The sequence below is a fragment of the Centroberyx affinis genome, unplaced genomic scaffold, assembly GCF_046629955.1.
Source record: "Centroberyx affinis isolate AG114_WGS23_722 - 3 ecotype Tasmania unplaced genomic scaffold, CSIRO-AGI_Caff_v1 ptg005681l_1, whole genome shotgun sequence".
Classification (NCBI taxonomy): Eukaryota; Metazoa; Chordata; class Actinopteri; order Beryciformes; family Berycidae; genus Centroberyx; species Centroberyx affinis.
The window spans coordinates 56,965-72,500 of record NW_027282864.1 but is presented as its reverse complement, the minus strand read 5'-3'; the positions used below and the strand labels follow the sequence as shown (position 1 = coordinate 72,500).

The 15,536-nt window shown below is 45.3% G+C and overlaps 1 protein-coding gene across 2 annotated transcripts in view; it reads right to left on the bottom strand.

The window, feature by feature from the left end:
• LOC139667628 (E3 ubiquitin-protein ligase DTX4-like) overlaps positions 1-15,536 on the bottom strand; it is a 30,930-nt gene that overhangs the window by 12,571 nt on the left and 2,823 nt on the right. For both annotated transcript variants that reach the window (XM_071547117.1, XM_071547119.1), the window contains exons 3-4: positions 692-906; positions 1-596 (exon numbers count right to left, since the gene is read on the bottom strand). The exon at positions 1-596 is cut by the window's left edge and continues 291 nt beyond it. In XM_071547117.1, the coding sequence (XP_071403218.1) occupies positions 1-596; positions 692-906 (811 nt within the window). The remainder of the gene's footprint in view (positions 597-691; positions 907-15,536) is intronic.

The following is a 15,536-nucleotide window of genomic DNA, read 5'->3' as shown; positions in this document are numbered from 1 at the left end:
GACGGGGGAGGCGGCCTGGCGGACGAGGAGGAGGAGGAGGAGGAGGAGAGGCCGAGGGCTCCGGCGCCCGAGGTGAGGGCGGCCAGCGACTGGGCGAACAGCTGGGCGTTCCTCCTCGGGGAGGCGATGTTCCTGGAGATGGCGAGGCCGTGCGGCAGCGTCAGGGAGTAGTTGGCGTTGGAGTTGGAGTTCTGCTGCTGCCCTCGGCCCAGAGTGGCCGTCCGAGACGGACTTAAGGGTTTGGAGGCGGCGGACGCGGAGTTCTTGGGCCTCTGCATGGTTAGCGAGCGTCTGCCTAGAGTCTGTATCGCCACTCCTCCTCCTCCTCCTCCTCCTGCGTTGGTCTTCACGCTCAGGACCAGCATGCACTGCTGGCAGGCACAAGGCTGGCCCAGTCCGGTAGCCGGTAATCCTCCGTTGGGGTAGACGGGGTTTCCGGTCCCGACGTTGGCCCCCGACACCCCGACGCCCAGCAAGGCTCCCGTTAACCCTCCTCCTCCTCCTCCTTTGGGTAAGGGGAGGGGGCCGGACACTAGAGGGTAGGCCATGTCCGCACGCCTCTGGATCCTCCGGCACCTCTGGCTCTGTCTGTTCACCTGTGAGGAGGACAGGGACGCACTCGTTCATGGCATTTCTGCTTATCATTATTATCACGAGTCGTCTTTAGCAGTCACACACGCACCGACCATACCTGTGTCATGTTCTGATAGTCGATGAGGTAGCAGAAGCCGAGCGGCGCCAGGTCCAGGCAGGGCTGCTGGCGGTTGTGGCCGTTCTGGATGGCGATGGCCACCTCCATGTCGTAAGGCGTCCAGGTGCCGGCGTCGTTCTCCCACTCCCACTGCCAGCCCTGACCCGGTGCCGACGCCGGGTCATAAAAACTCCTCCGCACCGGACGGATGGTCCCTGATGAGGGGAAGAAGAGGAGGGGAACACAATGAAAAAGGTGCCTTAGTGTCGTTCCTTTGTCACAATAGTTTAGAACTTTATTTGTCTCGCGCTTTTCTAGAACAGCTTACAAAGAGCCTCGCAATCAAATAAAAGACAGACACAAGGTTGTACAAGCATAGGACAGGTCAGCGGAAAAAGCGAAGACAAAGCCATGAGGCTGAAGGTGCGATATGAACCCTGGATAAGGCAAGTGGTGACAGCTGGTTCATACCAGCAAACCAATGCAGTGGAACACTAGTTAAGTTTAACATGCAAAACAAGTTGAGTTTTGCATGAAAGCACATCTGTAAGGACAGATCTTAAGAAGTGTTTTAAAAAACAAAACTGATTCTGCCAGCTTGAGCTCCTCAGGAAGGAAGTCTTCAGTCTATTTTTAGGGATGAGCAGAAGGCCCCTGGTTAGGGATCTGAAGTTGCACTCAAGACTCAGAAGGGGTTAAGAGGTCCGAGATATAACTGGGTGCCAAACTTATCCGTGCTATAGAAGTGATCGGCAAAATCTTAAAGCCACTTCTGAAACTAACCAGTGAAGTGATGCCAGAAACCAGTTAAAGTCCTTGCTGCTATATTTTGTACAAGTCAGATGCACTGGAGGAACTTATCAATGGCATCAGGTGCTGTCTGTGGTAGCCTATGGGTTAAAGAAGCTGGCTAGCATACCATTTAAAAATCACCAGACCAACAGGAAAAATCTGGGCAAGGACAGCAAATGAGTAACACTCTCGCTCCTTCAACACTCTCTTGCCTTTTAGCGAGGCAGTGCTCAGTGGCCAACAGTGAAAGACTAGAGACCGTTGAGATCTTAAGCTTGATTGTGCAACTCAATCTGTATTTGTATGACACAATTTCCCCAATGGGGGGATCACTCAAGTAAACTCTTAACTGAACAAAGAGCAAGTGCAGGGCTTTCCAGGGCAAAGTTTCGCATCAAATCTGAGAGCATGGTGCATGGAAAAGACATCGGAGAAACTCTGTAGTCTTGGACGTCTAGTGGAGTAAAAGAAATGCTGAATATTTTGCATAACAGCATCGGGAATTCCGATGGTTAGGGTTGAAGTACCAAAACCCCAGCTAGTCCAAGACAGAAACCAACACGTGTGCGGTGGTTTTATCACAGAGAACCATGTTTAAAAGGCATGGCTCTCCAAGCTGTTTGAAACCCGGACATACAGCAGGTTCTATAGGAGCTCTTTGATAGGAAAACATGGCTGAGGGTGGTGCTTCAAATAGACCTTGGCAAAGGCTGGCAGACTTAACAATAGCTATGCTTCCATTCAACTGTCGAGTGAATTGTAAGCAAACCTTTGAAATGTCGCAAAAAAAATTAATCTTCTTATCATCATCTACTTATTCATATACTCTCTCTTTCGATCTCCCCATCTCTTTCCCTTGTGTTCATTTTCAATTGACTCTTCTTTATTGGCATGAATGCTAAATGAACAGTACTGCCAGATCATCTACATACAACTGAATAGAATAATACAAATAAATAGCTAATACATAACAATGTCTCTCTGTCTTCCAGTGGGACATAGGGATGGGAGGAGGGTCCCTCAACCAACCAACCAGAAACTACCTCTGTCTCCAGGGGTAACAGGCCATTCAGTCAATGCCAGGACAAGGAGAGGAAGGTGTGTGTGTGTGTGTTTGTGTGTGTCTGTGTATGTGTGTGTGTGAGAGAGAGAGAGGGAGAGAGAGAGAGAGAGAGAGAGAGAGAGCAGTACAAAGAGGTGGTATTGGCAGAGTGGCCTGGGCACACAGACATCAAAAGGAAGGGCTTCAATGCACAGGGGCTGCATTTGTTTGGAGTGGACTGTAGACAGACAGAGACACACAGAGAGAGAGAGAGAGGGACAGAGGGAGAGAGACAGTGGGGGAGAGAGAGAGAGAGAGAGAGAGAGAGAGAGAGAGAGAGAGAGAATCCCACCATGGCATTAAATCTCTTTGGATCAAATTGAGAGACAGAGACACGAAGAGGGAAAGTACGAGTGTGTGTGAAACAGAGACACAGAGAAATAGAGTGTTTGTGCATGTGTGTGAAAGCACTAACAGCCCCCCCCCCCCCCCTCTCTCTTGAGTCATCTTGAATGAATCCGGCACGGCAGGGAGCACTTGACCCTGCTGATTACCATGTGAAACGTTATTTCCATCTGAAACTGCAGAGCGAATGGGGCCCATTCACTGTAGGGGCAAACCAGGCCAGGCATGCTGCACTGCTGCCCCGGGTGTCTGTGTGGCTGTCTGTCCGGGCATGGAGATACAGTATGATAAGGCCGTCTCATTTGCGATTACTACAGAAGAATAAAATGGAGCTAATATCGCGATTCATCTTTCTGTCCCATGATACGTATTGTCACATTTCTGTATTGCGATATATTGAATTTGTCCCATCCCTACGGTTGGGCTTGTTGTGGAAACAGCTGAAAACAGAATACCGCCTCGGTGCTCTTTGATCACCTCTCTACTGTGCTGAGAATAAAACTAATGACGCGGTGCTTCATTCATCCCCGTAGGGATATTCTCTTTGTGTGTGTGTGTGTGAATACAGGAAGATGCATTATGGGAAAGGGGAAAGCGAGCTGTGTGGCCACAGTACCCCTGTCAAATAGCATCTCTGTATTTTGTGTGTAGATAAATCTCAATCAGCCGGTCCTGTGGTGGCCTCTCTATATCAGGCCATGGTCTTATCACAAAGGGGCCTACCTGCTTTTGTCTCTGAACAAGGCATCGAAACGTGGGATCAGAGCTGCATCCTCTGTGTGTGTGTGTGTGTGTGGGTGTGTGTGTGTGTGTGTGTTGCAACACCAGGCCTTTTCGGTTCTTTCACAGAGGGAGAATGACTACAGTGCCTGGGGACTCTTCTTGCCTCACCTCATCAACTGTTCTTTTTGGTGACCACAGGGGACTGTGTGTGTGTGTGTGTGTGTGTGTGTGTGTGTGTGTGTGTGCATTTAAGTGTGTCTAACCAGAAACAGGAAAAAGCAATGCCAGATATGCATTTCAAATTCATGTAATCAGCAATAAGACAATTTAGTTCTCTTGTGAACTAGACCGCAGGGTGATAAGTTAGCAGGAAGTCGTTGTGTGTGTGTGTGTGTGTGTGTGTGTGTGTGTGTGTGTGAGAACGTGGGTGTGCCAATAGCTACACCTCTCAGCACCAAGGCTACTAATTAACCAACCACTTATCAGATGAATGGAGGTGTTGTCTGCTCTGATAGCTACAACTGTAGGTGTGTGTGTGTTTGCATTACTATTATGGGCTCTTTTCCTTTGCTGTGTGTGTGTCCATGCATCTGAGCATGTGCAAGGCAGTGTGTGGGAGATATGGAGAAATCCTTAATCCTAACCCCCTCCTCCCTCCTCCTGAAACACACACACACACACACACACACACACACATGCACACACACCCGGTCTAAATTTTTCATCTGTCAGAGCTGGATCAACAGATGGCTTGGTGCTGCTTTCACATGTCACTCACAGTTGGAATAAAGCACAACACGTGTGGGTGTGTCAGGATTTGTGCACTTTGCAGCATGTGTATGTGTGTGTGTGTGTGTGTAGGAGCAACCCATTCTCTAGTCTTAATCCAATGAAAAGGCAGAAAATACACACTTAATTTGGTCTCCTACGAGTTGATTAAGCTGTAGTGTGTTGGTAAAGAAAAATGAAAATGGGAAGTGTATATGTATGTGTGTGTGAGTGTGTGTCCTGGTCAGTGTGTGTGTGTGCGAGGTAGTGCTGCCGCAAAGTGAGGAGAGCAAGAGACAAAGGCAGAGAGAGAGAGAGAGAGAGAGAGAGAACAAAGAGGCCTGAGGCAGGTGGAGAGAGAGACTGTCCATCTGGTCTCTATTGTTCTTTCTACCACTGACCCCTCCCTGCACACTCACACACACACACACACACACACACACACACACTGGCCAGCATACCCACACATGGCTGCATACTGACCAGCAGGCGAGCATATGCAAGTACACGGTCTCACACACTCTCAACCTGCTTCCCCCCCCCATATACTCCCTGCCTCACACACACACACACACACACACACACACACACACACACACACACACCAGCTTGCTGTGTCAGTGTGAGAAAAATGCCTCGAGGCTTTTCTCAACACAGTGACCAGGCAGCCAACCGCCTCACTTCCTCTACGGCTGCCTTCAGTGCACACACACACACACACACACACACACACACACACACACACACACACACACACACACACGCTCTCTCTCACACACACACAATGTACCACCTCTTAAACTGTTGTATATTTCCTTACAGTACAAACTCTGTGGTGCGTTTATGCAATCTGGCCTAGTACCCCATGGCTACATATAAGGAAAGACTTGAAAAAATTCTTTAAACACTAGATATGCAAATCTGTATCTCTGAAGCTCTTGACATCGAAGAAGAAAGACACAACAAAGGCATTAGCAGGTGGAAGTCCCGGACGTCGGACTTTCCAACCGGCGCATGAACACAGCGCAATAGTTATGGATAAAAAAAAAAAAAAAACGATAATCGGCTAATGGTGGAAATCCCAGATCCGGATCAGCGCTAAACTCTAATCAACTGATCCTTGGGCCAAGAAGCTATCTGCCCACCGCATTTCAGCCAAATCCGATCGTATTGTTAACTTGCTTGAGATGTCTTACACATGGACGGGTGAAAACATGACCTCCTTCCTCCCTCCATCTCTATTACAACTGAGTAGGAGCTGTGTATGCAAAAAACACTGAAAATCCTTAAGAATAAAGAAATATGCATGAGATATCTTTCACCTTTTCTGAGTTGGTGCAATGTAAATAATTTCTCTGTGTTTCAGAACCATTCTTGTTCATGTCTGTGCTGGGATCGAAACACTTTCAATTCACTCTCCATCCAAAATCTAAATACAAACTGCCTATTTAATGTTAGCAATTGGGCATTCATTTGTGATTATCTCTCAATATTTCAGTTGAAAAAATACTACTACTACTACCGCTACTACTACTACTGCAAGTGTAACTGCGTCCTTCAGTAAAGCCAGACTTCTTGGCCTAACCTGTCTTTCTGACTCTCTAAAGTCAGACACAAACGCACATCCGCACACCAAGATTATTATCCTTAACGAAAACTAAAACAAAATAACGAAAACTAGGTGGGAAAAAACATTTGCGTTAACTGAAATAAAAATAAAAACGAGGCTTTACAAAAAAACGATAACTAACTGAAACTGTATTGTGTGTTTACAAAACTAACTAAAATAAACTAAAATTATAGAGAAAATGTCTTTAGTTTTCGTCTTTGTCAATTCATTTCATACATAAGCCTAGTATTTTGAATTTTTGAATCTCGCTCCTGACAAATATCCCCATTTTACAAAAAAAGACTAAAACTAACACTGAAACTAATAAAAACTAAACTAAAACTAAGCATTTTCAAAAAATAAAACTAAACTAAACTAGCAAACCCGCTTTAAAAACGGATTAAAACTAGACTGAAATTGACAACAAAAAGTCAAAACGAAATAAAAAAATAAAACCTAATGAAAAATGCAAAACTATAATAACCTTGCCACACACACAAACACACTCATGACCTCACATGCCCTTCTCATCAGTGCAGCGCCATGATTTTCCTCTCTGCCAATCCAGTTCTCCTTCTAAAAGCTTGACACGTCCCGGTTTGAACCCAAATGTCCTGACCTGAACCCAGCCCAAGGCATATAGCTGAAATTGCTACTGTTATTCTAATAACTGTAAAGAAAATTCCACCCTAAAAAAAACAGCTATTGACTTATTCTGGGTCCATTTTATTGTTTGGTGGTGTATTTTTCATATTGCCCTGAATAAGCAGCCAACTGGAGTTTAATAGGAGTTTTCAGCAGTGTTGGGAATAACAGCAAGCTTTACTTCCCCCATTCATCGTCCTCAAACAGCCCCGAACCCCCTGGAGCAGCAAAAGACTGAACAGGAACGGTGGCGGCGATGACGCTGGAAAAGACGGGGGACGAAAAACAGAGGAACGAAAAACAGATGTAGGGACGTGACGAGGACAGGACAGAAAATTATTTTATTTTTTTTGTCTCGACTTTTGTCAAGAGAGGAATGGGAGACGCCTCGAATCAAACGAAACAAAAACGGTCAGAAACGGTCACAGGGAGACAAACCTCAGGTTATTTCCACCGAGCGAAACTTTTCTCACCAAAGAAAAAAAACGGAGAAAGAGAAGTGATACCGAGCGATAGAGGCTGAAACAGATGAATGAACGGGACAGAGAGGACAGAAGTAAAAAAAGGAAGAGAGACTAAAGAGAGGAAGTGAAAACAAGAGAGTGAAAGAGAGTGGATGAGCACAAGGTAGTCTAATCATAGTCTCCGGGGCGGAAAGAGAGAGAGAGAGAGAGAGAGAGAGTGAGTTCACGAGAAGGTCGGGCTGACCGGGACCCACAGTAAGAGCTGGTTCATGCTTCATGCTTCATGCTGCATGCGTGGCTAGCAGTGCGGGACTTGGTAGACCGTGAACCCTGGTGTACCTCGAACTCCTCATGACAACCGCGTGCCTGAGAACCCCAGTCCTTTACTGGTGCTGTGGCAAAAATCCAGCCACATCTCCACATCTCCCAGCTAGGTGGCACTCGGTAGAGCGTATACCTCCGCCAACCCTACGCAATTGTCACGATATGCCGGTTCCACATGTCGGATTTTCACCAAGAGTTAATAACTGCTTCCAATGATACACATTGCACTGACTGTAGCTCAAACAGGACGTGAGATATGCCTGTTCAAATTCTTCACAATTCAATTTTACACATTTTAACCGCATTTTTACACATTTGGTCCGGGGACCACCAGGGGTCCTCGAGGGGGTACCAGAGGGTCCCCAGCAAATTGATGAATCGTTAAACTTCATTCACAAGAAGTGAACACAATTAGAGAATGTAGAAGAATGACTGTTTTGATCATAGTTTCACTGTTATCCCTCTACCTACAATACAGATAGTCATGGAATTCAATACAAAATCATATCTAACAATAACAATATTCTCTGATTTGGGTCCGAGAGACAAAATCTCAATGGTGGACTGTCCAAATGGGGGTCCGTGGCTCTAATGTGGATTAAATTAGGGGTCCTTGAGATGAAAAAGGTTGAGAATCACTGCATTAGTCCATTAGGCCTTTGCTTTTGGCTTGAATGAAATATGGGCAATAGCTGACACTAAAGACTGATAACAACTTGCCCAATGCTAATCAGTTCTTGAAATGCTCTCAATTTTTTTTGTGGTATGTGTTTATTTGACTCTGTCATTGTTCACTTCAACCCAGCTGAAGGAAACGCACCTAATTCAAATTTTGTTTTTGGAAGTTTGACTTTTAGGTGGAAGACTATATCGCAATATCACAATATGGCCTACTGCAATTTTCAAATCGCAGGAGGCGCAATATTTGTTAAAGGTGAAATGTGTGTCAATTATCACGGCCAATCAGCTTTAAATCTGCTTTAAATCTGTACCACCGGACCACGTTTTGGAAAAAATTGCCAGGGTGGTTATGAGTTCTCCAGTGCCTCCATGTTGTTTGATTGGGCCGCCAATCGGAAGTTCTACGCGTTTTTATGAGAAGCCAATCGGCCGATCGGTGTGGAAAAAGTGAATCGGTTCTTCCTCGCCCCGTGACCGATCTTTCCGCAACGTTTCGCGCAAACCCGTTCACAACCCCGCTAACAGACGAACAGACCCACATAAGCGCCACCCGAGTCGTTTGGGTCCATGAAGCAGTAAGACCCAAAATCCTCCAGCCCCGGTCTTTCCTCCAGCCTCGTCAAATTCCACTTTCTCACGCGTGCACTTCTTTCTCTAGGGTCTGCTTAGTTTCTCTTTCTTTATCAGTCCCCGCCTTCCTCTTTTCGTCTTCTTTTTTCCCGAAACCTTCGACTACCGGCTCCTCCTCTCGATTTCTCGCACTCCCGCTGTTTGACGCCGTCCCTCTTCGCTTCCATTCTTTGTCTTGTCTCTATCTCTATTCTCACCTTTTCTTCCCACTCTTTTCTTTCTCAAACCCCGTTTTTTGTCATTCCTCTCTAGAGCTATGTTTCCCTCCAACTCTCAAGTGAATTTTAAGCAATTTTTTTTTTTAAATGTTGCCAAAAATAAATTGGGATTTAGGTACGTTTCCAAATCAGAAAAATGGGAAGAGTCTTTCGAGAAGTGGTCAGTATGGTTGAAGTTGTTATTGTTCTTTAGTGTCAGCTAAATTTTTCAGGCTATATTTCAGGCTTTCATCAGAAGACGGAAAAAAAAAGAAATGTGATTGGTGATATTGCGATGTACCAACTAATAGTCATACAACCAGAATGGAGACTTTAACATGGAAGAAAGAGCAGATGTGACAGATAATTTACAGACTCACTTTTCAGTCTGTCATTCGAACTCTTGTGCGATGTGCTTATGTGATTCATCGTTTTTAATGAACAAAAAATGTTCCACTTCAAGCGAGCGTAAAAATGTTTCTTGGAAATCGAGGGCGTTTTGTCAGATTTTATCGAACACACACACACACACACACACACACACACACACGCTCTGTCTCCATCGATATCTCTCACTTCAGCTCTCTCTTTCCATTTATTTTCATTCCATTCCATTTCATCTCTTTGCCCCCCTGTGAGCCCCTCTAAACCCAATCACATGAGAGTCATCAGCCAGAGACAATCCTGTGTGTGTGTGTGTGTGTGTGTGCCGGCATGAACATGATGATGTGCATTTGTTGCAGACACATTTCTCTGTGCATGTCTGTGCAGGCTTTAACACATGCCAGTTTGTTGCTTAAGTGTGTGTGTGTGTGTGTTTGTTCAGATGTATATGCATATCTGAGTGGATATGTGTGTCCGTGTCTGTATATATGAGTGTGTGTGTGTGTGTGTAGACCTCTGGTGCTAATCCCCCCGTCAGTGGTACAGATATTTATCAGTGCATGTCTACACATGCTTTCATGCATGAATTTTGTGTGTGTGTGTGTGTGTGTGTGTGTGTGTGTGTTGCGGAGCAGGCAGTGAGTGATGTCCCCCCAGGGGTCCCACAGTAACAGTAACCTGACACGCAGAGTTTCACAACAACTCAGAGAGGAGGAAGCTCTGCTCTGACCCCTGCGCCTCTCTCCTCTTTCTCTATCTGGGTTTCCGCTCAAGTACTTTTCCCGGTGGAAGCGCACTTCGAATAAATAATGCTGTGGGCTCGGTTCATTCTCATCGCACAACAGATCAAAACTGCATTTGGTAGTGTAAAATTATCTGTCCACCACCCACCTCCAGAAATGTCATACCTGCTGTCTCTCCTTGTGACCATTAGTCCAGTGGTTCTCAACGTGGGGTCCGGGGACCACCAGGGGTCCTCGAGGGGGTACCAGAGGGTCCCCAGCAAACTGATGAATCGTTAAACTTCATTCACAAGAAGTGAACACAATTAGAGAATGTAGAAGAATGACTGTTTTGATCATAGTTTCACTGTTATCCCTCTACCTACAATACAGATAGTCATGGAATTCAATACAAAATCATATCTAACAATAAAAATATTCTCTGATTTGGGTCCGAGAGACAAAATCTCAATGGTGGACTGTCCAAATGGGAGTCCGTGGCTCTAATGTGGATTAAATTAGGGGTCCTTGAGATGAAAAAGGTTGAGAATCACTGCAATAGTCCATTAGGCCTTTGCTTTTGGCTTGAATGAAATATGGGCAATAGCTGACACTAAAGACCGATAACAACTTGCCCAATGCTAATCAGTTCTTGAAATGCTCTCAATTTTTTGTGTGGGATGTGTTTATTTGACTCTGTCATTGTTCACTTCAACCCAGCTGAAGGAAACGCACCTAATTCACATTTTGTTTTTGGAAGTTTGACTTTTAGATGGAAGACTAGGGCTGAACAAATAATCGAAATTGTATCGAAATCGCAATATGGCCTACTGCAATTTTCAAATCGCAGGAGGCGCAATATTTGTTAAAGGTGAAATGTGTCAAAATATCATTTTAAATGAAATATTGTGGTGCTGCAGAGATGTCCTGGCCTACACATCATATTCTACAGACTTAAGAAAACATCTTTGTTTGGTACAGATCCCCGCAAAAATCACACCATAATCATTTTCATACGTTTTTCAATGAAAATGAGAATAATGATGTAAAAATGATCATTCCCTCTAATATCGCAAATCATATCGCAATTGCAGTATCAGTCAAAATAATCGCAATTGGATATTTTTTTCAAAATCGTTCAGCCCTAGCTAAGACTAAAACTCATTTCAAGATATTTTAAGCCAAATTATCACACTGTCTTCAAACAAGCCTGTCCTTTCCAGACACTCTTCCCTCTGTCCCCCTTTTTTCCTGAGCACAGCTCCTTCCTACCTCCCTTCTCGCATCGATTCTAAGCTCTCCCGTTCTCTTGTTCAATCTTCTTCCAGCAATATCCTTCCCTCGTTGCGTAACTACTAGCCGACGCCCTTTTCACACTTCTTCGCCCCTTTCCGCTGCCTCTGTCACGCCGCCCGCTCCCTTCATCTCCCTCCCTCTCTTTGTCTCTAGTTTTTTTTTGCTTCTCCTTGAATGTGGTCCCCGTCCCCCGAGTGTTGGCCGCGGAGTCAACTTTCACAATCAGCGAGTGAGTGCGGGAAGCGGAGAAAGAGGGTGACAGAGGAAAAAAGAGAGAGAGAGAGGAAGTACAGAGAGACCCCAGAGAGCATGATTCAGAGCGATTAAAAGACAATGAGAGGGAGATAAAAGAAAATGAGACCCTAAACTTAAATCCAAAACTCATGTATACAACACTCCCCTCCAGAAATTTGTAGTTTTGCGATTGCGATAATTAACGCAAATTCAGCCAATTACTGCAATGTTTGCGAGAACTTTCAATCTTGCTAAATTAACTCCACAGTTTCCATTTATCGTGAGCCTGTGGTTTCCACTGTTAGTCAGAACACAAAGTCTGCCTCAACTTTTTAAATTAAACTACAGTTTTATGTTCATGAGCTTTTTTTTGACCAACTGCCTTAATTTTACTGCAAAAAAAACAAAAAAAACATCCAAAAAGCCACAAAATCAAGCATTTCCCCCCCCACAATAATCACAAAAACAACCCCAGGGGGATCGATAGAACGGAGCAAGCAGTGCTATAGTGTTAATGTTCGTCGTCATCACCCATCCCCTCCTCCTCCGTCTCTGGGGAGTACCCCACCCCCCTCCACCGTGACCCCCCGTGCCCCGGGGCATTGTGGGGGTCTGGGAATGTGTCTCCTTCAGCAGGACCAGCTGGAGCAGAGCGGCTACGTGGTGTTGGAAATTAACTTGGAGCAGGGCAGAGAAAAAAAAAAACACCTCTCAAAGTTTGAGAAAGATCACAGAGGCAAAATAAATGACCCTGAAAGACAGATAGCAGTGAAATGGCAACGCAGCTGCTTGGTTTGAATTGTAGCTCCTTTCGGATACTTGGCAGTGAGAACAGAAGTGCTTTATCACACTCTATTGTGAGTTGCGTAAGGCTTCCGTCATTTCACTTTCAATCACTTCAAAATCTGTAAACAGACGCTGTGATTTGTGTGCTGTTGATTTAAAAAAAAAAAAACATATTTATTGACAGGTTTGACAAGACGACCGTATCGTGCCAGATATTTGACTTTTTCCAATATCTGAATCTTGAGGAAAATTCACCTCCTGTGTTACCGAACAGAAAGCTAAATTAACCCGCACCGGTTTCCTGTACCGGTGAACAAAAAAAATCTGTTGACAGCATCTGCAAGGAAGAGGAAGTTCAATCTTGCTCTCCATCTACAAGAAGCCTGCTTGTTGCTCTCACAAACAACAGCATGCATGCGTGTGTGTGTGTGTGTGTGTGTGTGTGTGTGTGTGTGTGTGTGTGTGATGACACTAAGCCAGTGGTCATAAGGCCATGATTCAATCCAATTCACGGAAGGCACAAAATTGACTGAGAAAACTAGCATAGGGAGATCGTCTCCCACAGTCAGTAAAGTGAAGCGCTACTGTTGCCTCAGTGCAGTAGATACCAATATTGTCTGAAATTATAATTCTTATCATTTCTTAAACATACCAACAACCACAAATGATTGTCATCTGTTGATTTATCAGTTAGATATCATTTTCAGCCTGGGAGAGCAAGTCAGCATTAGTCTTAAAGTAATAATCTGTGACATTTTCATATAAATAATTGACCATTTGCCTACTCTTTATCATTGATTGATATAACACGATAGTGATTCAACCTATAGCCAGTTCACGAAAGCTTTTAAATTTGCTATTCTAGTGTCTGGTAGCTCTTTCCTGGGAGAAAATTCCCGGCACACTCGAAGCGATGCTTTTTTTTACGTTTCCGGTTTGTTTATGAGAAATAGAAGAAGAACCGGGCAGTGTAGCACAGACAAAGAAAAGAGAAACTCAGACTGCATCGACAGAAAATCCAAGGTCCGGCCCCACTGTTTGATTGACAGGCGATCTCAAATACAGTGCAAAGATGAAGACAAAAACATTTAAATGGGTAACTGACAGATCACCACTTTAAGAACAACTCTGAGGACTTTTTTTTTTTTTAGATTAGACAACATACAGTGGAGAAAGACAGTTAGAAGCTGGGTAGAGAGACGGGGGGGGGGGGGGGGGGCATTGATCCTACGACTGCCTGTAGATCCAGAAACAAAGGAGCTTGCTAGCTAGACATCCTTGTGGTTTTTAAGCAGCATTATGTGAGCTTACATGTAGAGCAGCATACGCCTTACATTTTCATCCATCGCACCTCACAGTACCATAAGTACAAGCATTTTTAGTGCAGGGGTGGGGGGGCCACAGTGGGAATTGACCCCGCTATCCCTCGCATTGTTTATGCCGTGCTAGACCCATGGATCTGCACAGGACCGCGACCGGAAAGATATTCTGACATAATGTTAACACGGCCTCTCGAGCTTGTTTACAGAGCTGTGACCTTATCATATAAAGCTGAGACTAAATCCACAGCTCGTTCCTCTTGGTCAGAACTTTGCAGCCGCAGACCACGACACGGATGCAACTGGTGCTCTAGTGTTAGGTGACATTGTGCGCTTCTAGTCTCCCATCCCCCATCCCCCCCAAAGCCTGTCAATTCCCCTGGTGGGAGATATTCAGCCTTATGTAACGCTGCTCCCAAACATCTCCGAAACTTTCTTCTTGTCATTGCTCCGTCCTCTCTGGTCGCTCTCGGCCCCATCTCCTTTCCACTTTTCTTTTTTTTCTCTTCATCTTCCGCTTCACTGAACTTGTAATAACCAGCAACCCCCCCCCCCACCCCCACCCCTCTCTCTCTCTCTCTCTCCCCCCTCCGCCTCAGAGATCTTTTCTGTTACTGAAAACCCTCTCCCGTACTCCTCCTATGCGTGTGTGTGTGTCTCACAGCTCACAGCCACAATAGATTAGCTCACATCTGTTCCCCAAAATTCAACAATGGTGCGAGAGAGAGAGAGAGAGAGAGAGAGAGAGAGAGAATACAGACTCCCCAATTATCTCACTCCCTCTTTCTCCGACACCCACTCCCACTCCTTCCGTACCTCCCTCACCCTTCCACTCTCTCTCTCTCTTTCTCTCTCTCTCTCTCTCTCTCTCGTCCAAGCCAAAGCCGAAAGGCCCTTGGGACCTTCGCCTATTGACGAAACTAAAACACACAGACAAGGGAGAAGGGGGGAGGAAGGGAAAGAGGACAAGAGAGAGAGAGAGAGAGAGAGAGACTACAGAGCATAAGGAGGCCAGCTAAAGTGAATTCTCTGCTCATTAGGCCTTGAAATATCCCATTCTCTCCATATAGTCGAGGTCCCTCTCTCTCTCTCTCTCTCTCTCTCTCCCTTCTTCATTACAGGCAGTGTGCAGCTGCTCACTGGTGTATGTGTGTGTGTGTGTGTGTGTGTGTGTGGTTTTAGAGGGTAAGGGCTAAAGAATGTGGCTGACTAATGGCGACGATGGTCATTTACAGCTGCTCCAGACCATCACACTGTTGGATCTCAACCCAGCCCTCAGCCACCACACACACACACACACACACACACACACACACACACACTTGCTCTCGATTTGTATGTCTGACAGCAGTTCCACAAAAACCACAACTTGGAAAAGTGGCCGAACCAACTCAACTGTGATGTTCAGTGCATCCCAGCATACTGTGCGATGAAGTGTTGTCATTTGCTTTTTTGTCACACCCACTTTCCCTCAACCTGCCTCGTCTGCTCCTAGTTCAAGTCAGTGATTTTCTATGTTTCCCAGAATGCCTTTCAGCAACCCCCGGAGAACGGGCGTGAACTTGTTGCATCCAGCTGTCGGTTATACATGTTGGTTTACAATAGCAAAAGCAGAGCGAGAGTGTTTCCATTTGATAAAAAAAAAAAAGTGACAGTCGCACCCCTCACATGTAATAAATAATGTTGAACGTCAGCCTGCAAAATGGCGGCCCTAGAAAGACGCCCTGAAATGGGTCATGGGCCAAAAGCTGGTGGGTCCCTGTTAGTCAAAAGCAGGATACTCAAGCAGTGTTTCTATTAGGCTGTATCCAGGAAAATAGACTG